General features: G+C 40.5%; 1 protein-coding gene across 1 annotated transcript; it reads left to right on the forward strand.

Moving 5' to 3' along the window:
• Positions 1 to 471: 471 nt before the first annotated feature.
• LOC124454961 (perlucin-like protein) lies at positions 472 to 24625 on the forward strand (the record flags this gene model as incomplete). The annotated part of the gene is made up of 5 exons (XM_047005714.1): positions 472 to 880; positions 2648 to 2770; positions 3373 to 3480; positions 3681 to 3728; positions 24282 to 24625. Coding segments are annotated over 5 exons (693 nt in total), but the record flags the coding sequence as incomplete, so codon positions are not given.
• Between the last annotated feature and the right edge of the window lie 203 nt (positions 24626 to 24828).

Genomic DNA, 24828 nt, shown 5'->3' on the forward strand with positions numbered 1-24828 from the left:
GGTTTTTAGTCTAAAACAGACAGTTAATTATGCACAATATAAATACATAACAAATCCACATCAACACTTAACGATTATTATAACCATCCATTTAAACACAAAGGTTTCCCCTTAGGATTAAAATGTCAAGTGTTAGGCGAACTACATAAGCTTCAAAATCAATTTCTCTTATTTCTTTAACAATTTGTATACAATTTTTTTTAGAATTGTAATCTATTATACTTTACTCTGCAACTTGTGGCTACTCTACAAAACCAGCTCAAATAGCCTCCTCATTCCTTAAAAACCCTTTAGGTATTGAAAGACCTGTTTTAAACAACATCTGTCTGCAAAACACAATCGTACATGTTTAAGAAGTTTTAATCAGCTATTACAGTTTAAAAGTACATATTAAATATTCTATTCTATTCGTACAAATCATTCTGAAAACAATTACTTATAATTGTTTTCTTATTTATTTTTTTCATTTGTCTAGCAAGCTGTCCTTCTGATTGGTTGCATATAGAATCATCTTGTTATTTCTTCAGTGCAAAAGAAGCAACATGGAATAAAGCAAGAAAACTTTGTCAACAGAAGGGAGGAGATCTTGCTGTTCCAAAAAATATTGCTGAGAATAATGCCATTTCCAGAATGATCTTGAGAAAAGGCAGTGAAGGTCATTTTATTGGTTTGTATCGCAATAAAAGCGACAATCAGTTCTACACAGTTCAAAATGGCAAGCCTAGTTTCACATTATGGTATACGGGAGAACCTAATAATTATCGTGGTGTACAGGACTGCGTTGTAATTTATTCCAACGATTATAAATCCAAGTGGAATGACGTTGTATGTTGGCGTCACTTTAACTTCGTCTGTCAACGTGAGAGACGTAATTTAAACTGTGAGTAGCCTCTATAATTATCAATACATTAGGTACTTTACATAAATGAACTATTTTGTGGTAAAATTGGTGCATTCTTTAGTTATTGTTTTCCTGCGAAAAAATGTTAGAACTAGAGAACTCATTCGACCATGTAGCAGATTGTTGAGCACTAAAAGCGAATTCTGAACTTTTTATGCAACTAAGAGTGATTCAATCAATGGCCCAAGGTGAAATGTTAATAGCTTGAAGACAAATAATTCTTTTATCGCCAAAAATAGTTTAACATATTCAACTAATATTAATGTGGTACCAAATTTGGCAATCTGAAAAAATGCAAGTATATCTTGGTTCATACTAAAAGATGTCAATTCAATAAAGAAATGTTATGCAGGAAATGGTCACTTAAATATCAAAAATAATTGAGAGTTATGTTTAGTAATAGATTTGCACGAGTAAATGTGTCAAAAACGGAGCCTTAGATGAAGCTTCCCCAAACTTATATAAATTCAAAAGACCTGCTTTTAGGCAATAATGAAAAAGCCATACCTTCTTAGCCATTCTCCTTTACATAACTTCTTTCTCCGTCACGCCCTACTGCTGATCACATTAGGTCACAAAACTTGAACATTCGCACATATATGAACTTTAACCCCCACCTCAATCAACGTTCTACTTTTGGCCCTGGTCGTAGCCAACCTGCTTGTATTTAGTCTTGTTTTGTTGTTTTTTCTGTGTTGATTTACTTAGAAAAGAATAAATTTGAGAATGAACAGTGCTTGATGGAACAATGAATAAGGCTTGATTGAAAACATTTTTTTTAATTTTACGGCAAGATGCAAACGTCTCCAAATACCGCTGCTTTTCATATTAAGATATGCATATCAATGATGACATGCTTGAATTATGTTTTGTCCACTTCTGGTGAAAAATTTTTTCAAAGGATTTATTGCGGGTAAACCGTCGAGCTTGTTTGGTATAGATGATACGCTTTCATTTCACATTATTTTGGTAGTCGATGCAATTTCTTTTGTAAAGTTAATCCAGCATCTTGAATTTACAAACTCAAAATTTCCGACACTTGCAACGACAGGATAAGATAATTAATATGTCCCTGTTGTGTGAATTTTTCCAAGGCTAATCTCATTGCTTTAAATGGCTAAGTTGTTTCTCGTTTTTTTTATTAATGATGAAAATAATTCAAAATAGCAACCGTCGTGGGTACACGTCACACTTCATAATTCATAGTCCTATTATCTATGTAAGAACTAGGTTTGATTTATATCATAAATGCCGCCTTAGCAATCCCACTACCAGATTTAAGTTTCGTTATGTGTGGTTTTGATTGTAGCCATTGGTGAGCAATCTTCTATGATGTACAGTAAACGATCGTTAATTAATGTATTATGTTAATAGACTCATTCTTGTTGTCAAAAATCAAAGTAGTCTGTAAGATTTACAAAAATATTTGTCTAAACGAATATAGAAAGTTGTGTTACAAATAAATTACTATTACATACAGTCCCAAAAATCACAGATCTCACTATACTCTCATTTGTTACAGAATTTATTTGACGTTTTAGATGTTGATTTGTTCATATCAAATACAAATATTAAAATTTTAGGACAAATATGCTTTTACATTCTCGTAAAATCAATTAAGAATTATTCAAAACAAATAAATTAAACAAAAAATTTCATATTTATTTATTACACATTTTTAAATTAGACATAAAATTGCTAAATTTATGGTACACTTTTTCAAACAACTTTATTGTGAAACATTAGATATCGGCGAATGTCAGTCTTCTTCTTGTGGCAAAGATCACTCATGCATAAATATACCAGGCTCCTACGAATGCCTATGCTCCACTGGATACAAACTTAACAAATCCAAAAAGAAATGTATCGGTAAGTTGATCTTTCTAGATCTTTTAACTTATGTTGCAAGCTTACGTGACTTCATGAAAATTCTTTGAAAACTGCTTGAACTGTTAAAATATGGGAAATGCTTGACAAGGTCTTGTGTTCAATTGCACAAATTACTAGCTAACTCAAGAAGGGCGTCTCTCGGAAGTCCCTGCTGATTAAGTGAATTAAAAGCTAAATAGATAACAATTAGTGGTTTATAATACATTAGAACTGACTTAAGCTTGTTTAAAGTGAGCATTTTATGTGAAACTAAATAGAGCTGGCATTCACTTAATTAAACTTCAATTTATAAGTAAAGACAGTGGAATTTTGCTTGTATTCTAAAACTTCAGTCGCACTCATAGTCAATGATTGCAACACAGAAATCACGCTTCTACCAACTAATGGTAATTTAATGTGTTCAACAATGGCATGTTTTTTTGCCAAAATATTTCAAATTATAGCTACGCCATGAAAATTTACGAGGGGATTTTGAAACTTTATTCTGTGTGTGTGGTTTGGGGTAAGCCTTTAAAAAACAGGCATTTGTCTTGATGTTTATTTCAAGTTATTACAGCTTTTTTGACTTTTTATTATTATAGATGCCAACGAATGCGAGTCTCTTCCTTGTAAATCGTGTTACATATGCCATAAATTCCCAGGCATAAAACTCTGCATCACATTTGCAAGGAATTATTGTTGGAGGTTTTGTAAGTTTCTATAAATGCTCTATGACAAATGTTTTACTATCAAAACCTATAAGAGAGATTCATGCAAAATATAGACAAAAGACCGGAGCAAAGAATTTAACTAGTCTTTCTAAGGTAGATGGCTACATTTTATCGGCAAATGAAGCATGGTGAAGTTCTAAAGTTCATCGTAAAAATTTTTCTTTGAATTTTTTTTCAAGGTCGTAGGAGGAGCTATTGCGTACTTTGGTTGCAAAGGTTATACAAAGGTGAATTTAAATTTTTTCTTACGATGTTCATGTATGAAATTAAGAACCTCATAAAATTTTTACTAAATTTCACGAATACATTTCAATTCGTTTTTTCATTTATGAAAACGAAGCGATATTTTTTGATTTCCCGCCATCTGATTGGCTGCAGCAGCGGGCATCTTTTTACGATACCTAAATTATGATCCAAAATTGATATTTTTAGAATTAAGTTGGTTACAAAGTGAAATTTAAATTTCTAAAATTGATTTAAAAGCGATGTAAATTGTTCAGCGATAAAGCACAGTGTATTCAGATGAAAGTCATCATAGAAAGACTAAATTTTAGTGTCCTGAAGAAGTAAAATTTACAGAAAAAAAATCCAATTTTCTTTTCAATATCAAGCCGTGTCGACTATTTTACAACGCAAATTTCTTTATCATAAAAATAAAAAAAATATGTTTTTTACCGTTTAGGTCGGTCTTTACGGAAAAAATATTTTCACAAGCTCTTAAAGGTTCCGGTAAATAATTTACATTTATTTTTATTTAGCGGTCCAAAGCGATATTTTTTTGATTTCCAGCAATTTGATTGGCTGCGTGAGCGGATAGCTTTTTACGCATAACTGCCCGTGGGCACAAATGATATTTTTTGCAATGTTTTAGCTTGCGAATTGAAATGTAAATTTTTAAATACGATTTAAAAGCGATGTAAATTGTTGAACGAGTAGGCAGACTGTTTTAAGATGATATTTATCATAGCCAGAGTAAATTTTACTGTCCAGACGAAGCAAAGTTTGTAGAAAATCGAATTTTAGTCTCAACATATTTTTTCGAAATATATTTGTTTAAGAAGTGAAATGCAAATTTTATAAAATTGATATGAAAGCGATATAAATTGTTTAACGAGTAAGCAAGGTGTATTCAGATGAAAGATGTCGTTGCAAGAGTCCATTTTACTGTGCAGACAAAGCGAAGTTTGCTGAAAAGCATCGAATTATAGTCTCAACATTAAGTTGCAGACCTTGTGAAAATGTTTTTTCCGTATGCGGACCTCCCAGCCGGTAAATACGTATTATACAGGGGCGGATCCATATGGGGTATCCAATGTGGCACTGGAAACGGTCAGAATTCGACCAAAAATCGTTGATATTTAGACATAAGACATAAATTTTCTTAGTTCATTCAGTTTATTGAGTCTATTTTTTAACCAAAAACACTAAAAAAAAAACACATGAAATGCACTTGTTGACGTACTCGAAATTCGCATTTAAGCGACAGATTTTATAAACCATCATATTATTACGCCGTTTGGTTTTGCCTAATGTAATCCGATTATCTTACAAAACGTAACTCGATTGCTGTTCGGAGTCCAGTTTTGCTGTTACAGTAGTATACCGAGCGTTGCAGCTGGCGGACTTTACCTTGAAAAAGCGTCATTTATAGCGCACCTCACAGTTTGAGAAGGAGTATACACAAATCTTAGCGCCCCAGCCCTAGCTCCTTTACGTATTTCTTGTAATTATGCTAGCATAATTACAGCGAAGGTTAAACCCAGGACAACGGCAGGAGCCAAAGACGGCCGGCCCACCCCCCGCGTCCGCGCAGCCGGCCGTCGGGGTCTAATATTTAGAGAGATATACTCTCATAGAGTAATCCAAACGTCGACAGCCATGAGTCAGGGCAAGAACAAGTGTGCGTGTTTTCTACCCGGAAAGGTCACCACATGTGGGCGAAGGTCCATAGGTGAATACTGTGGACTTCATATGAAGCGATTAAGGGAAGGCGGGCGACTTCCACAATTATGTCGTAAGTGTGGCGTCGGAGCACAGGCAGAAACTATCCTTTGTGAAGCCTGCGGTGCCGATAGGGTGCATCATAAGCTCGTTTATAAACAGAAACAAGCCAGAAAGAGATTTGCTAGAGTACACTCCGAATTAATTTCGATTTAGAGAATTATCTCGCGTAAGATATAGCGCTAAAATTTGCGACACTCGAGACGAATACTGTCAAGAAACTTCTGCAACTATATGACCAAGGTGTAATCAGCGGACGCGCGCTGAACGCCTCTATTAAGGCTCTTCAACCGCCCGCTGACCCGACACCCACGCCAAGAAATGTCACTCCGCGAATCCGCGAAAGCGCATGCCTATCCCAAAACCACCCAAACGCCGGCCTATCCCCAAACCACGCAAGCGCAGGCCCGCCGAGCCTACTAATGATGAGATGAATGCATACATCAATGAGCTTTTGGCTGAATTTAAACCACGACGCCCCAAAAGGGCTACTCCCCCAACACCTACGGAACTTTAGTGGGATGAAACGAAGGCCTTCAACTATTATCTGAGAGCCTGGAAAATGCAGGTGCCGAAGGGCCACCCCTCTGAACGCAACTTGATGGCTATCCTCAATAACGCCCAACCCTGCATCAAACGCAAACTCGTCGAGGAGCTACTAGCTCTACGAAGAGTTAAGTTCCAGTTGGCTGTAGAGGTTGAGCTTCGGAAGGATGAAGCAAATGGCACTGAAGTGCTTCAAGCACCAGTGCTCCGAGCAAAGCAGATCATGCTGCTACAGGCGCATGAGATTCCGCAAGCCCTACATAAAGCCTTCCCAACAATCTTGTTGAGATTGGAAAAGTTCACTCGGGAATGGGTCTGGGTGGATAGTGGGTCGTGTCAAAGCACTTTAGCTTGACATCGCTCACTATCAGCCTTAACGCGGAGGCTCATACCTTCCTTTTCCCACCGCGGTCAAGAATGAGAAGGCAATCGTCAAAGTGAAAAGCAAAGACGACGACTGCCTCCGCTGGTCTCTAAGGGCTGCGCTATTTCCTACAGCTAAAGACCCGAAATGGCTGGGGAAGTATCCCACTGAAGACGGCCTTGACTTCGCGAGAGTGAGCGCACCCACACCACTCTCCTAGCTCGAACGAGTAGAGCGTGAGAACGACCTTGCTATCAACGTGTACGGGTGGGAAGGCGGCGTCGTTCCTTGCCGTTTTAACAAAATAGAGAGAGCTCGCAAACTGTGAATCTCTTTCTCGTCTCGGATTCGAAAAATCCTGAGAAACACCATTACACTTGGATCAAGAACTTTAACCGCCTTCTCAACCAGAGTGGCCACCATCAGCTACACTTCTCTGAGCGTTCTTCACGGCTTCACCTGGCAGGATTTGTTGGAAGCTTGAATGTCGAGGCATCAACCAGGCCGTGGTTGCCATCAGAATGCCAACCCCCGGAACAAATGACAAAATCCGCTTTGAGAACTACCACAAGCAGCTCAAAGCGCCCTTCATAATCTACGCAGACTTCGAGAGCCTGGTTTGTAAGACCGAGGGCACCGCGCTTAACCCCGAAAAGAGCGGCACCCAGCAAACTTCTAGAAACGAGACATGCGGCTACTCATTCATAGTCGTTCGTTCGGGTTAGGAAACTCAGCCGCCGCAGCTCTACCAAGGGCCCGACGAGGCCAAGCATTTCGTGCAAGCGCTCCAAGAAGAAGTGCGCAAGATAAAGTTGGTGTTGGCTAACCCCGAGCTTATGCACATGACAGGAAAGGACTGGGGGAGTCACAAGAAAGCCACAAATTGTCACGTCTGCTGCAAGCCCCTCGAAGGTAATTACGTGCAAGACCACTGCCACATAACTGGCAATACCGAGGTGCGGCCCACAATGAGTGCAACCTAAAGTTGCGGCTTAGCCCGAAGACGAAAACCATACAGGTTGTCTTTCACAACCTGCAGGGCTACGACAGCCATTTCATCATGCCATAGATATAGTAGGACTAGATTGCTGACGAGCCGCCATATTGCGTGACATCCATGATAAATCCAAGATGGCGTGGGAACCGGGCAAAAAACATGGAGTCACTATAGGGCAATTGATGTTTTTCGCAATTTACTTCTTCTCATTGTTTTCAAACTCTTCCGATGAAGTTTTATGGAAACAAATCTTTATTTCAAATGTTTTGAAACCATATTGGACAGTTATAATTGAAATACGGGTGAAAATATCGCTTTCGAAATATTGTGTAAATTGGTCGTTTGGTTGTCTCAAGTCGTTTGTCCACTAAGAGAAACAGATTTTTTCAGCTTTAACTCCCATACTGATTTGTTGCGCATCGGAATATGTCATATTGACAATTTACAGAAAGATTGGGCAATCAATTTGAATATTTCTGTGAAAAAAGCGACTTATTCGAGAAAGCACTCCCACTGTACTCGTACTGATATGTGAGATATGTGAGAATCAAACACGGTTTAGAAAGGCCATCCGACTTTGAATGAATGAAAAGAGGAGCAAGGAGATACATAACATTTGTTCAGTCATGCTCATAAACCACAAAAACGTGTTAAGGAAATAGTATGTGCGTAGTTTGGTTTATCAATGTATCCGTTCCCACATGGCTAACAGCCAAGGAACAGTTATTGACTTTAGTTAAATTTCCTTATGTACCATATATAGCTTAAATTGAGGAACTACTCCGACCAATAAAAATATTTTTTATTTGTAATAAAGAGTATAAATTTTGTTCTGTAAAATAATAAAAAATCTGCTCGATCATTAAGTTCACTCGTCGTTGTTACTGAAGGTATAAAGTATACTAAGAAAGAGATATGGCGAGTAACTCGAACTCAACATTGTTTTTTACCTTAATGTGAGAGCGAAATAATATTTGGCTATTTCAAATCAAGGATAATGCCGGAATCGTGCGCGGCTTATAACTGTACAAACAGACGAGGGAAGAAAAAGAAGGACAGAGAAGAGGGATGAAATCAATTGGAAGTATATCTCAGAGCTGCATAATGTACAAACTAGAGATGTTTTGCATCTTGGCAATAAACTGAAAACCAAGCACATCTAATGGCATAGTCAAAAAATGAATGTGGCAATTGCAGCACAAACCTTAAGTCATTCAGTTGCAGCTGGTTTAATGTACCTTCAACAGCTCAAGTTAAAGCAGTTTGAAAACAGTGAAGCAGCAACTGAATTCCTTCTGAAAATAAACAACATATTTGATATTCTAAATTCCAAAAGTAAATTTGGTAAAAATTACAAGAGCCCAATCACACGAGGTAACCTGAATGAACTGCAGATTGACATAAATGATATCATAAGTTACCTGAAAGGTTTAAAGGACAATGATGTAATGAAACTATTTAAAGGACCAAGAAAAACATTTATCATAGGATTTTCAATTTCATCAAAGTCAATCTTAGCACTAGCTAAACATCTGTTAAACAGAAACTACAACAATTTTGAATATTTATTAACCTACCGTTTCACCCAAGATCAGCTTGAAATGTTCTTTAGCAAGATAACAAGTCGTACGGGATGGAATAACAATCCAAATGCTCTACAGTTTAAGTGGGCACTCCGAGCACTGTTACAAAAGAATGAAGTGACAGCCCCAACACCTGCCAAATCCTCTGTTGTAAATGAAAGCAAGGTAGCTGAAAAGACACAAAATGTTGATAGGAGAGTTGCAGCATTATTAAACACTTCCACTCTTTGGCATGATGATGTACTGACCTATATCAGTGGATACATAGCCAAGAAAATTACAAGTTGCATCAAGTGTGCTGAATGTGCAACTGCCTTAACCATAGAGAATGATGAACAACCTCTCATACCTGACCACTCATACTGTCATGGAGGTTCATTAAAGTCAAGCTTAACATCTTTCAACACCTATGGCAAGCTTACAAGTCCATCCTCCTCATTGGCAAACGTAGTAAAAGCAGCAGATAAAGCCCTTCGCAAAATGGTCAACAAGTGGAGTCAGTTGTCAGAAAAAACAATCCAAGTTATGCAACGAAATGTCCTGCAAGAAACTAAGCCAAATGTATTTCAATCGATATTGCAGCATTCTAAGGAAACTCATGCACTAGATGAGAGCTTTTGCGATGACCATATCACCATCCTCATCAGAAAAATAGCATACATGTACAGTAAAATATTTGTACACCAGTTTTCCAAAGTGTACTCCGAGAGAATCGTTCGTAAAGGAGCTCCATCTATGCGGCACAAGCTGACAAAACTCATCCTTTTTGGAAATGATTAAGACTCTGTCTGTTAAGTGTCAACACACATTTGAAGATTGAAAGAACGAATAGCATCTTGAAGTGAAATTTATGTAAAAATATAAAGATTAATTTTCCCATCTTTTTGTATGTATTCAATATGATGTATTTCAACGTGGACGAACCAGTATGGGAGCTAAAGCAGACGAAATCCGTTTATTTTGGTAGACAAACGCCTCGAGACAACCAAACGACCAATTTACACAACACTTTGCAAGCGATATTTTCGCACGTATTCCAATAATAATTGTCCAATATGGCTTCAAAACATTATTAATAACGCTTTGTTTCCAATAAAACTTGATTGGAGGAGTTTGAAAACAATGAAACGAAGTAAACTGCAAAAAACAACAATCGCCTAATAGTAGCCCTAAGTTTTTTCCCCGGTTCCCGCACCATCTTGGATTTATCATGAATGTCACGCTGCCGTCTTAATAAGTCTTATATTACGTCACACTCGTCAGCAATCTAGTCCTACTATATCTATGCATCATGCAGACTATCGCAAAGACTAAAAGGAATGTCACCTGCATCCCCGACAACGCCGAGAAATACATCTTCTTCAGCATCGGCCAGCTCCGATTCATTGACAGCGCCCCGTTCATGCTCTCAAGCCTGGATGGCTTGGTAAAAGCCAGTGACCCGCAAGACATGCGCATCACAGCAGACTACGAGCTGAACCTCCAGAGGCGTACCTTCTTGCTCCAGAAGAGGATCTACCCCTACGAGTACATAGACAGCTGTCCCCGATTCGACGAGGAGGCCCTCCCGCCGAAGAAGGAAAAAGTATCTGGGACGGTTTTGGCTGCACAACCCTAGGCGGCTACCACGGCCTCTACCTTCGAAACAATTTTATCTTCCTCGCTGACTTCTTTGAGAACTTCCGAAAGCTGTGCCTCGAGCGATACTGGCTAGACCCGGCCCACTATTACACGAGCCCGGGACTAAGCTTGGACGCTTTCCTCAAACACACAGGGGTGGAGCTCGAGCTAATCACCGACATTGACATGCATCTATTCATCTAGAAGGGCCTGCGCGGTGGCATCAGCATGGCCAGCAGGCACTTCGCCAAGATAAACAACCCCAAGGTGCCAGACTACGATCCGGGGAAGCTCCAAAGCTTGATCCAGTACTTTGTCGCCCAAGAGGATGTGAAGATGGCCCTGAACCAGCCTGTAAATGCAGAGAAGGGCTACATTCTCGAACTCGATCTGGAGTATCCAGAAGAGTTGCACGACAAGCACAATGCATATGCGTTAGCGCCAAAACGCCTGAAGGTTGACAACGCGTGGATGTCGGATTACCAGCAAAATCTCCTCAAACATATGTATGGGAGTGCGTCTCACCAGGTCGAAAAGTTAGTCTCCAATCTGCGCGATAAGGCCCGATACGTCTTGCACAATCGGAATCTGCAGCTCTATCTGCAGCTTAGCTTGCGCTTGAAAAAGATCCACAGAGCACTCCGCTTCGATCAAAGCCCATGAATGGAACCCTACGTCCGGAAAAAACACCGAACGCAGGAAGAAGGCAAAGAGTGACTTTGAAGTCAACCTCTACAAGCTGCTGAACAACAGCGTCTTTGGCAAGACGATGGAGAACCTCCGAAAGCGTGTCGATATGAAGCTTCTACGGCCAAGCGAGACCGAGAGACTCCGCAAACGTATCGCCAAGCCGACATACAATCGGCCTCACATCTTTGGCGAGGTGGGAGACCTCGCAGCCGTTCACATGAATAAAAACAGTCTCCTGCTCAACCGGCAGGTCTTCGTGGGCATGAGCATTCTCGACCTCTCGAAGCATCTTATGTACCACTGGTACTACAACCATCTCAAGGTGCAGTACAGGTCGTCAGCAGAGCTCCTCTACACCGACACCGAGGGCCTTGTGCTGGAGATCCAGATTGAGCACGCGTACGCCGACATGAGACGCAACGCCGGTCAGTACGACACCAGCAACTACCCCAAAGACCATCCGCTGTTCAGCACAGCTAACAAGAAGGTGCTAGGGAAATTGAAGGATAAGTGCGCTGGGGGGCCTATCGCTGAGTTTGTGGGGATCGGGCCCAAGATGTACTCTATCCTGAAAGCCGATGGGTTGGAGGAGCGGAAGCCAAAGGTGTTAAAAAGGCCGTCGTGAAAAAGCATATCAGTCACACACAGTACAAAGAGGCGCTATTTGAAGCAAAATGCTTCCGCCACGGTATGGATATGCTGCACAGTCGCGGGCATCAGATCTTCGGCGAGCATGTCAACAAGACATCGTTGAGCCCGCTGGACACGAAGCGCCGGATCGCGGCCGATGGGATCTCTACCCTAGCATACGGGCAAATGGAAGCTGGTGCCGCAGGCGAATAAATAATAAATGCGTAATTATCCTGATAATTAGTTCTGATGTAATAATTACAGTAGAAGAGCTGCTCCACGGCTAAGCGTAAGAAAGTAGATGGTACTAAAAGCTTTCATCAAAAGCGTGACAGGACCCCATCGACTAAGCCGGTGGTATTTCGGTCCAAAAGGGCACCACTTGAAGCTCCTCGCGTACAAACGCGCGCTTGGGCCCATCGTACAAATAATACAACACAGGCTTCCCACCCTCAAACACAGCCCGCTCGACCTGATCGGAGGTCACACTCCATAAAGGATCGGCCGCCCTACGCTGTTCGCCACCGTCAAGTTCGCCAGGCGCATACAAATACCGCACCATAACATCCCATGGCAAGCGTCGCTCTTTAAAACCAACTGGACGAAGCACCGGCGCAGCGGGTTTGGCACGTCAAACGGGTAGTTTTATTATTGAGCGCTTTAACCCCCTCAGTTAATCTTGATACCAATTCTTTGTTCCGAGTTCCGGGTTTAGCCATCTCGCGATGATACTGGTAACCGAACAATCGCTCCACCAAAGTTCGGTTAAATCTACGATCCCCTAATCTCTATGAACTGCAATCTTACCCCGTCGAATTGTGAAACCATTTTTATCACACGCTTTTTGCACAGCCCCGCGAAACTCCGAACCAGGTTCAACTTGTCAAACTTTAGGCCTTCCCAGAGGCCCACGGGCATAAATAGACTCTAACGCCTTCCAAACCTGAGTCGCTGTCTTCTCTGTGATTGTCTGGGCCTCCTTATACCGACCTGCTGCGTAGACGACCGTCAATGTATATTTGAATGTGCGTCTTCCGACTCGATCGTGAGGCAGATACAAGAGATCGGCCTGGTGGACCTCATTCGGGGTTCTAATGTCAAACTTAGGTCGGGGGATAGCACTTCGCGCTGGTGCGGGTAAGTAGATCTGCCAGATGGCCTGTTAGCCTTTCATGAGCCTCATTCTCGCCGACGCCAGCCTCTTATGCCAGCTCTGGGATAGCAGTAATGCCGCGCTAGTATCCCGCAGGACTATAGTACGCTTCTACGAGGCGTTCCTCAACGCTTCCGTTCGTATAAACGATTGTTTTTCCTCCATTACGACGACATTCGCTTTGGGAAAGAAACCTAGAAACAGCACTACCACATACACCACAGCGCCCAGCAAGTCTGAGGTTGCGTTTATGATTTACAACTATACCACTTATAACTGAATGCAGTCTTTTGCAACGCATACAAAACGCGACCGTCATTTTCACTTGACTATGTTTTAATTTGACGTGTTATGTTCATCAAGCTTTTCTGATTTTATCAATTTTATCCGAGGCTTTAATTGCCAAATCAATAGGATTAATACCGAATGGAAGCGCACTTTTCAAACCTTCTTATTCTTCCTCCCTTTTTATCCAGAATTTCAGGTTTAGAAAGAAACTAGGAGGCGCCTCTGTCACGGACTCGGCAGCGCCCCGTGAGCTTAGGTTGGCTTTTGTATATTCGATTTTCCCTTTGACAACAAGTTGTCGTTTCTTACAGTACAAACAGTAAGCGATGGCTATCTCTGTATAATGCACAAAAATTTAGTCTGGTGTGAAAAATACATCACGATGTTATATATTATTGCGCTCTTAGAATTTCTCTAGCAAACCGTTCACGATATGCTCGTTATGCGCAGAAGGGCGCAAATCGAAATCTAACATAATATCTGTCGCAGACCGATTGTGAACCCGATCGTGTAAGAAGAGAAGGCAGTACCACCCACCCATAATGGAGCGCCGATCCTTTATCTCGTTGCAAGAATAGCGAACAACAAGTTTTGACCGTTCCATCCACTTTTAACTACGTCAGTTGGTGGAAGGCCAAAGCTGTCAAAGTAATCTACACAGAACTCATCAGCAAAGGCGCAAATCCAGTGAGTCTCACCTCCATCGGAAAAGTCTTGTAAGTTGATTATAACACTTTCTTCAGCTTTAAGAGGCTTTTTAGGAAGCATGTCTTTTAAGAACACCACCCTAAAACCTTTATCTCCTGCTTTTAGATTACCATTTACTATACGATTGATATCTTTGTTTGATAGCGGCTTCCAAATCCTCACCCACGTCACTGCGTCCCTGGAAGGAGTACTCCTTCCCCGGACGTTCCTAATCCAAGAATTTTTCCTAGGACAGGCGCTACGATGGGAGCAGTTATACCTGCAATCAAAGAACCAAGGAATTCACCATTTTGCGCGCGCGTCAAGGCTGTAATGTGACTTTTAGACAATTTTAGATCGATTCCAGATCAATGGATCTTGCACCCGTTATTCGCTTGATCTGTGTATTAGTAAGCATAAGCATATCAGGACCTTTAAGAGCGCTGTTGGTAATTCGCAAAGTTACTCCACTTTTGTCTCTAACTGTTTTTGCCAAGGTAGTTTTCTGATCTTTTGAAAGTTTAATACCGTGAACTGTGTATCCAGAACGACCTTTCTTTCCAGAGCTACTACCGAAACCAAGAAGACTGTTATTATACTTAGGTCCATTAAATGGTGTGATACTTCTTCTTCCAACTATACCACTACCAGAAACTGCTTTTTGCGTGCTGCCGGTGATAGCACTTGATATAGCTGCTAGGCCTAGAGACTTTAACATTTTTGGTATGAGTTTAGTGACCGTAGGTATGAGTTTTCAAACAAGATTTCCAATAAAGCTACCACCTTCTTTACTTCTTGACCCAGGAAGATAAATACCAGCGCCTTTAAACTTCAGAGTGATTACTCGCTCCATGGCGGGTCTGAGAGCTTTAACGAATATTGCGTTATCAATTTCCGACATTTTTGTGCACATGCAAAACAATTTGCGTATATAAACAGTCAAAAAATTTTTATTTTTTTTCAATTCGTAATTAATTCTGATGCGATGTAATCGGATTAAACGTAACAAATCACATCAGACTTATCATCACATCAGACTAACAGACTAAACTATTATGTCCACTTTACCGTTAATGACATTGAGCCGAAAGAAACGCTCGCTAAGCACGAAGCAGTACACGTGGTACACCTGTTCACCACCAGCATTAATAGCACTATTAAAAGGGCCACCTAAGATCCAACAAGCATCAATGTTTTCCGGAGCTTTTTTCAAAGCTTCAGGATGAAGACTAACTTCAAAGTTGTAAATAGGAAAGAGGTTTGCGAAGTCTTATAAGTTTACTTAAGAGCCTGTATCCGGGTAGCTGTATCTCATCGCAGCGTCTTCGAACATCATGTATCTCTGCTGTAATTTCTTTCAGCAACTGTGTAATTGACTTCAAGCTCTTCTTCAGGATACTTGTGATTCTTGTTAATCCGCACATGAATCTGACGCAAATTAGCATTATCAAACACATGTGTAGTTTGTTCTTGATTGTCTGAGCGCTCACCATCCTGGAACGCTACGAAGATGTGTAATTCTCTTCACTTCCGTTTTCTCGATACACGCCATGAGACGGTGGTTTGACCTCTGCTGAGTCTCTATTGGTAAATACGACCTTGCTCAAAGTATAGCCTGCGTTTGTAACCAGCAACCAACTTGCTTTCTATCATGGATTGAACTTCCATTGAAGGTCTGATGAAAGGAACCTAGAACGAAAAATGTTTTATCTGAAATTTTCCAGTATCTGCCCCATTTGCTCTATGAAGCGAGTTTTCAACAGAAGCGCTAGTGAGATTCAGATTGAACTTTATACCTATGAAAGCTGAATCAATGTCTTTGGCCAAGCCTAGGATGTCAGCGACTGGAAGCATCATGGTAATGTCTTTGGCGCCCGCGCAGAGCTGGCAGCGACTGTGGCAAAACCAATGTTGAAGTTAATGTTCTCTGTTGCGTTGAGGTTTAAGTTAAAGTTAGCCCGGAAGTTGCCGCCATTCAAAGCGACATTAGCAGCAGAAAGCAACTGAGCGTTAGTTCTGTTTACATGCCTATTAGAAACAGCCCCACCGGTAGCTTCAGTGTCGCGGTATCAGAAATCACTCGTGGCGGTGCTCCTGGACGAATCATCCGAATCAGTTACAAGCTGCATGATCGTGTTGACAGTTGAAGCATACTTACTTATTTCTTCAACGGTTTTATTGTTAACCTGAATCTGGACCGTCTCAAACAGGCTCCAGCCACCATTTGCCAGAGCGACATTGTCGGTGGCATCATACTTGCTGCCATCGTTCTTTACCACGCAAACTACAAGAACGGCTAGGTGAAGCCATATAAGCTGGTCAACGTTCTCAGTGTCGCTATTGATATTCTTATTATCGACATTTGGATCGCCAGGAAGAACTTTTTCGTACTGCAGATGCTCAACAGAGCGGTCAACGATAAGCTGGTCAAAGATTCGAAGTGCTGGGAATATAATCCCGTAGCCATTGTTATGATTGTAGTTCATACAGTATATATATATATATATATTATAAAAAATTTGCGTCTGCCGATCATCAGACCGATGTAGTTTAGTTATTATTTCTGATATTTAGTCTGATGTGATATTTAGGCATACATCATGCCGTTTCCTGGCACGAGGTTGCTTAGAATACCTAAGTCTCGAGAGGTCAGCTGCTGCTTAGCAAGGCTTTCAGCGCGCGATACTAGAGCTTTTCTAGCTTCAGAAGTCCCAACCAGCTCATTAAGTTTAGTTCTAGCTTCTTTCGTTAAAGCAGTGCGAGCACTTTTTGCTCGCGTTTTGGCAGTACTAATACCAGCTTCAGCCCCAGCACGAGCCACTGCAGATGCACGTGATTTAGCTTTCTTGCCACTCCTTTAACGTCTCCGCGGGCGAGATCGGCAAGAAGACTGCTAACATTTTCAGGCGATAACTGATCTTTTGCAGTCGATATAATAGACTTTTTGGCTGCTGTAACCGTGTCACGAATTGCTTTTTTACCAGCCGCCACAGCCACATTCTTGTTTTTCGGAGCAAACTTACCTACGCGAGATCCTAAGACTGTTGCTGCGGACTTCCCCGCAAGGCCCACGAGGTTTCCAATCAATGACCCCCCCCCCGACAATTTTTCGACGAACTATACCACGTCTAATCATAGGAAATATCATTTTGCCAAGTATATTATATATAGAAAATAAACCCTTATGGCAACAGCTTCTGAATCGGAATCCGCTTATGAGCGTGTATGATCACATTTTTGGACGGATGTTTAAAGTGTAAGTTACTTGCTTCCCAATTAAATCAATCTTATTTCCTGACTGATCACTGATTTCCATTCTCACTTTATTAATAAGGCTAGTTTTTATGAGTGGTAAGTAGCTCGGTGGACTAGGACTTATTTCCAACAAACGTCCTGGTCCTCGGTTTGGAGTAAACGATTTAATAACATCACTAGGATTCCCGTTTACTATACTTGAATTAACAAACAGTAGTGAATATGGATCCTCTGTACATCTGTAATGTTAATTCGATTCTGACTTAAAGTCTTTCCTCTAGTAATATCATCTCCACCAACAGTCAACCCAAGAATAGGGCCTATGCTGTTATCTTTGTCAAAGGAAACTACAGGGTCACCTTAAACAGTAATCTCAGATTTAGATGTGGGAATATTTACTGAGAGCACAAAGGGTGGATCACGTCTTGCGGTTTAATCTTCATGTGCGAACTTTACCCCCAAAGCTTCCATAGCATTTTCAATAGCTTGGTTGATATCGGGAATGTTCTAAGCGCCTTGGGGTATTGTGATTTTTTGCCGTTGAATTGAAGTCTATTTAAGCTCTCCTCTCTGTGCACCATCAGTATCACCATAGTTTCCATTTCTATACTCAAACTCAAGTTGATTGTTTTTAGTAGAGATATTTTCCCACGAATTCCACAAACTAGCTTCAATAAGAGCAACTTGATATTTTTTGTTAGCCTCTAAAGGTATAGGTGGCCTAAAGCCAATTTGCAAGTCATTCGCTTCTCCACCGTGCGCCGCAATGGCTCTTGTTGAGTCTATCTCAATTCCAATTTCGTCTTCTAATACTCCAGCCATTATAGTTATATCGACAATGAACAATAGCTCTGTAAAATATAAAAGAAGAAAATTTTTAACGCACGTATTTATTTCTAATTTTTCGTTAACAACTTTTCGATATCGCACTTTCGTCTATCTGTTTTGTTAGGATCGCTTCAATATCGTTTTTCAACTCACGAGAGTCATTACCAGCCTCTACAGACTTGCAGGAAAGGTGAAGGCTGTCGATAAGCTCTGATCGGCTATTATAATAGTGCACTCCAGTTCCTGTTCGTGTTGTTTTAAAGAGTCGTTTGGGGCGACTTCTTCTTTTTTTCTTTTAGAATATTTTAACGTTCGATGTTTTTTCACATAGCTCTCGGTTAGCTGGAGAAACGGTTCTTCTTGTAGACGGGCCGATAGATTTTCCTAGATTTTCAAAAGCTACGTCGTTAATATACTCACCAGCCTCCAACCGATCAAGCAAATTTGAATTATCTATAGCCTTCCAAGATGGTTTGTCTTTTGTTAAAAGGAGTAGATCATCTAGCCGTTGGGCAAGCTGCTGTTGAGTGTCCTCAACCGCTTGAGTGACTTCTTGCAACCCTTCAATTTCTTTGTCTTGTTTTTTGTTAATAGCTTCTGCTACAGATTTTTCAGCATTAACAATTGGTTCACACGCCCTTTCAAAGAATTCTCCTTCGTGCTGTCGAGACACTTTGAAATCGACTTGGCGCCGCTTGAGTTCCGCGCAGTTTTTTACAAACTCTTGGACTAGTTTTTAGCGCTCTTCCATAAATGCAATTGACCTGAACATACTTGAACTTCAATCTCAAGATAGATGAAGATAGATAAATGTTTTTTATCTTACTATATAATAGGACAAAAAAATGGACGACCCATATGGTGTAATGAAAAATTATAATGTACCTGAAATATAGTCGGTGCTAGCATCTATTGATTCACAATCTCAAGATAATAAGCCGCATTTTACCCTGCCGGCGCCCGTTTCAAGTGATACAGAGGAATCGGATGAAGAGTCACGTGATACAGAAAAATCGTCTATAGATCCTCGCGAGAAGTCACGTGTCTCTCATTTTAATAAGGTAAGAACGTATATGTATAAAATCTGCTCTAAACACAAAATGCCATTCAACGAAATTAAATGCAACCATGTTAGCCGTATGGCGGCTGATATTTCTTGGTCTACTGGAAAGCCTTTAAATTACCCCTCCTTCATAGCAAATTTCGTTCCGATTTGTCAAAAATACGACGCCTCGGGTTGGCCTTCTGAAACCATCAAAGCTATAATGAAGGCGATTACTCCTCATCTTCCAAAATATAAAAGAGCCAACAAGAATAAGTCTAATGATGTCTTCAAAGAATTGATTACGACTTCGGGGCTACCAGAATTCCGTGAAAACGCTTCCGATAGCGAATAGGAACTCCTCTGCAGTACAATCGTTTATAAAGTAGCCGTACCTATTTTCAGTGGCTTCATGGTAAGCCGCCGCTAGCTGCTCTTTTGTTATACCATCAGCGTGGTCAGCTGCAATTTCTCTGACGTCGCGCTCGTGAAGACCTCTCATAAGCACAGTACAGCCGGTATTTCGTCGAATATACTTAGGGACGTCATAGTAGCTTTGCGCTAAGTATATGGCTGTGACATTCTTATGTCAACTTGCTGAGAAATACTTTTGATTGGGTTTAAGCTTTTTGAATCGAACCAAATATCATCAAAGACTACTGTCTCGGGATTAGTGTCCAACTCCTCCACTGGAATTGCATCATCAGGCTCTCTTAATTCAGCACATTCTTCCAGGCCGATGCTTTCGTATAACACTGATAGAATCTGATATTTTTCCTGGTCGCGACTTGTTATGCAAATAGTTGATTTAGGGCAATCAAGCCAACGCATAATTATGTTAATTAAAAGGTTCGTTTTACCGGAATTAGTAGGGCCTACGATCAGATAATGGCTTTCGGGCATCATCTAATTTTGGCGCTTTGATTTTTTAGAGGTGAGTGGGTCGAAATTTATGAGTGTCATATTATATTATATCACATCATACTAATTATAACACATCAGACTAACAGACCAATTTTTTCTGCATCTATATATAATCCTGCGAGAAAATGGAAACTGCAAGTGCACCTCCAGTCGAGCCAGTGGATGCTCCTAGGCCAGTACCACAGATATATCCTGGTTTAAAACGTGAATATGAATACCAAGGAGTAGAAGACGCTCTTTCACCCCGTTCATCAATCGAAACGAGCATCTTTTGCCTTGTTCGCATTTTAAACATTGAGGCAGAGCTCCGCCAAGAGCGTGACGCTCGTCATAAGCTGCGTAAGAAATACACACGCATTACTTCGACACTCGACACCTTATCTGCTGCATCGAGTGCCTTTACAGTCGTGACAGGAACTGGAGGTATTGCTCTCACTCTATCTGGTGTGTGCGCCCCGGCTGGGGCCGCTCTTGAAGCTCTTGCTGTCGCTGGCAAGATGAACTCAGGTGTTGGGCGTGTTGTTTGTAAAAAGCTCGATAAAAAGGCTAAAAAGCACGACCGCATAGCCCAAGCTGCTGCGACGATTCTGATGACTGTTGGTAATATTACGTCACGTGCTCTCAGTGACAGCCGAGCCTCACATGATTAGTTTGAACAGGTTCTAGATCAAATGCGGCGTTTTAACGAGCGTAATCGCGTCATTCAACATGAATTCGACGCTCCAAATAGAAACAGGCTGTCGATGTAGCTTCTCTACTCAAAGAGATGAAAACGACAAATAAGAACTTAGAGCTTAAAAAAAAGAAGCTGTTGCCGCCGCTGCTGAAAGCGCACACCGTGAAGGTGAAGCTCAAGCTTTCAAATAAATCGCGGGTCTGGCTGGAGGCTCGTCATAGATTTCTCTCGCGATCAAATATATATCCAGTAATTAATGAAAAAAATTTTCTATTATATAAATTGTAAGTATATAAACGTCGCATCAAACTAAACATCGCATCAAACTAAGCATCGCATCAAACTAATGGGAACATTAGTAATCGGTGGAACTGATGATGGTTAGGGATCTGGAAAAGCAGGACCACCAGGGCCTAGAGGCCCAAGAGGAGTTAAGGGAGTTAAGGTGACACAGGAGCTGCGGGGGCTGAAGGAGATACGGGTATTAGAGGACCAAAGGGAGAAAAAGATAATACAGGAGCTACATGGGCTCAAGGAGATACGGGTCTTCGAGGACCAAAAGGAGAGAAAGGTGATGAGGGTCCTAGAGGAGATGACAAAATTTATGGGACCAATGGAAGCGATGGTGCGCCCGTGGGCACTGGAACTCAAAGGCCTTAAGGACCTCAAGGACCTCAGGGACCTCAAGGACCTCAAGGGCAACAAGGCATTAGAGGCCTAACAGGTCCAAGAGGAGAGCCGGGGTCTACAGAGGTCGCGTTACCTCGAGGGCCTCAAGGCCCTAAAGGAGATACTGGAGCCACAGGGCCTCAGGGGCCTTCAGAACGTCAAGGACCTCAAGGACAGGCAGGAGTTGATGGGCTTAAAGGAGACCAAGGAGAATAACCTGTTTTGAACTCTCCTAATGGATTTTACCCCCCAGGTATTAGCGGAGTAAATGTAACTTTAGTAACGTTTCTTACTGGAAAAACACTTGAAATAATAAAATAGCATTATTAAACATTTCGTTTGAACGATCTTAAAACGAGTGGTTCAACATTAGATCTACTGTGTTTGGACAAAATTTAGGGCCTTATGTTAGTTTCGTACATGATACCACAAACAAATTGATGTCATATGTTAGTACAATACCCATTAACTGGACGCGAAGATATGAGGTACACTATTTAGAGTATTCCTAATTCTAAAACAATAAATTTTCACTTTATATTTATGGTGTTTATCACTTCAGTTGTGTCTTCTCACACAAACATTAAAATATCTAACTCAGCTGAAACTTCGGTTCATGAATTTGAATTTGAAGCAGAAGTATACTTACGACAAAATAGAGAGAAAACTTTTGGAAAATTTTAACTAGAAGATAATTCTAGGGCTGAAAATATAGTCATATCTTCTGGGAACTATTCAGACGTAGATAAACCTACGCGTGAGGCTCTCAAAGCTTTGCTAATTCCGGCAAAAAACTACCACGCCCGTCGATTAAAGCATCATAGAAGACGTGAAAAACACAAAAAGCGACTAGAAATTGCAGTAGATGTGTACACTCAAGTTGGTATTTCAGTCACTGGAAAAAGAGGTTCAGATTGGACCAATGTCGCGATGTGTGAAAAAGGTGAAGAAGATTCTTCTACAATCACCATCGAAATCGCTGGATTATACCGAATATCATTAAGTGGAAAATGTTTTACAAGTGCAGGAACGCTACGAGTACTTCAAACTCCTAGCAAATTACTTGTATTAAGTGAAACAAAAACACATCGTATTGGTGATATTAACTCTGAATGTTGCTATAGCGATTTATAGATGTAGACTTACCTACTGATGCAACATTAGTTGTCCAACAGATGGGAACTGCTAGAGTAATTATCACATTCACTATAGAAAGTACAATAACCGAATATTCAACGGTGTTTGACAAAGATTTGCTACACGAAGCGCTAGATGATTCCGAAGGCTTCCCTTCATTGTCTAGAACTGAATAAGAACACATCACGTTTGGCAAAGGTAGTGAACCGGCCACTGGAGGCGTCGGAGTTTTAGTTTTTGGAGGAATTGCACTTAGAAACTGAATTGCGTTATAGCGTATTAACGCTGGGTCGCTCATATTTCCATACGTAGCTTCCCAACTTACAGAATTTGTTATAACAAGTGGTCTACTTTCTATTACGTCATTAGGCTTAATAGGTCTGCGCTTAAAGGGTACCGAAGGAGGTTCAGGTGGAGCTGTGTTCGTACGCTTTCTTGATGTAGATGCTAGTGGTTGAAAAGCTTCAAGGAATGAGTTTAGAGGTCTTCCATTTATTACACCCTGTTTATATAGTTGCAGAATCTCTCTAACAGTGTCCATCTCGATTCTATATAATATATAAATATTATTCTTCTAGTTGTATCGTACCTGTTTGTATTAGCAGCCTAGTTTGTAATTTAAGATGTTCTTCTCTTTGTCTTATTATTATATTATTCAAATTTTTCTCTCTTTCTCTTCTTTATTTTTGCTCTTGTCTTTTCATACGTACTTTATTGGATTCACTATTCATCTTACCACGTACCCTATTATACGCTTCTTCTAAATAATAGACCCAGACGGCCGGCCGCTGGGGCGCGGGAGGTGGGCCGGCCGTCTTTGGCTCCTGCCGTTGTCCTGGGTTTGACCTTCGCTGTAATTATGCTAGCATATTTACAAGAAGTACGTAAGCGAGCTAGGGCTGGGGTGCTTAGATTTGTGTATACTCCTTCTCAAACTGTGAGGTGCGCCAGAAACGACGCTTTCTCAAGGTGAAGTGCGCCAGCGGCAACGCTCTGTATACTACTGCTACGACTAAAAAGGCGACCGCAAATCTTACCATTGGACATGGTCAGTGAGCTCTATGCTCACCAAAAGCATAAGGATGGGGCATTTACATGTTTTCAAAATGCATTTGCTTTGTGTTTGTATGATACTTCCCTTTCAGTATGTGAATAGCAAAGCCATATTGCAGCAGCTTTGGGAGAAGCTAAGAACAATGCACACTGTTTTATGTACTTATGAATGATGTGTATGTTCTCATTGGTATCTGTTACATCCTGCGTTATTAAATCATACTACCCAATTGCAAATGATTGTTTAAAAGATTGGTATTCTCTTTGAGCATTGCCTGTATTATCATGTTCTATGCAGACTACTTCTTGCACACAGGAAGAAAGATGATGCATTAATTTTTTGTAGTGTATTGTATTGTTCTTTTTACTTTTCATTGCAAAAAATGACGTGCTTCATCTTTCTATTGCTACCAAGGAACAATACTATGATTATGACAATGGATAAAACTGTTTTGATTTGATTATGGTATAAGACTTTGCAAACACAAGTAGTAATCACAGACAAAATTTAAAACTGTCCAAAATTTGCGGATTTTTTTCCTGTTCAGATCATGGATAGGGTTTTCCCATATTCCTTCATATATACTGAAAGCAGGTAATCGCTTTTCTGAGAGTTAAATTTTATAAAATTTTATAGGATGAGGAAAGATCCTAGTGATGGGGAATCATGTCAAAGAAATACTCTAAAAACCTAATTTTAGTCAAAGATGCTTTTCGCAAAATGTGTCGTGGAAAATTTAAAAGCTTATGTAGAAAATGCTGTGTGTTTGACATTTTTATTCATTGTTGAAATGTATCTGTAATACAAAACTACGTGTAAACAAGTTGTAATTAACCATATTATCATATAAAGTAAATGCACATATTATCATAATCTATAAAAAAAAAGTAAAATGATGAAGTTTTATTGCTGCTAAGAATAAAATATTATTGACAAATCAAATGATTTACTGAATTACATTATCTTTGACAATTGACAAATCAAGCCGTAAGATTTTCTTTTGAAGTTGCATAAAGTTATTGCGTGGATTCCGCAAGACAATGCTGGTGATTGCTACCTATCACGCCACTTGTACTGCCCGCCAACCAGAGATGACCGCGATTGCATTAAAATAAAATTAATAAAATCTTTTTATCATGTGTTTCCAAAGGAGAGGCAAACCTCGACATACTTTGTAATTAAA

Source organism: Xenia sp. Carnegie-2017, unplaced genomic scaffold (assembly GCF_021976095.1).
Source record: "Xenia sp. Carnegie-2017 unplaced genomic scaffold, XeniaSp_v1 HiC_scaffold_3, whole genome shotgun sequence".
Lineage (NCBI taxonomy): Eukaryota > Metazoa > Cnidaria > Anthozoa > Malacalcyonacea > Xeniidae > Xenia > Xenia sp. Carnegie-2017.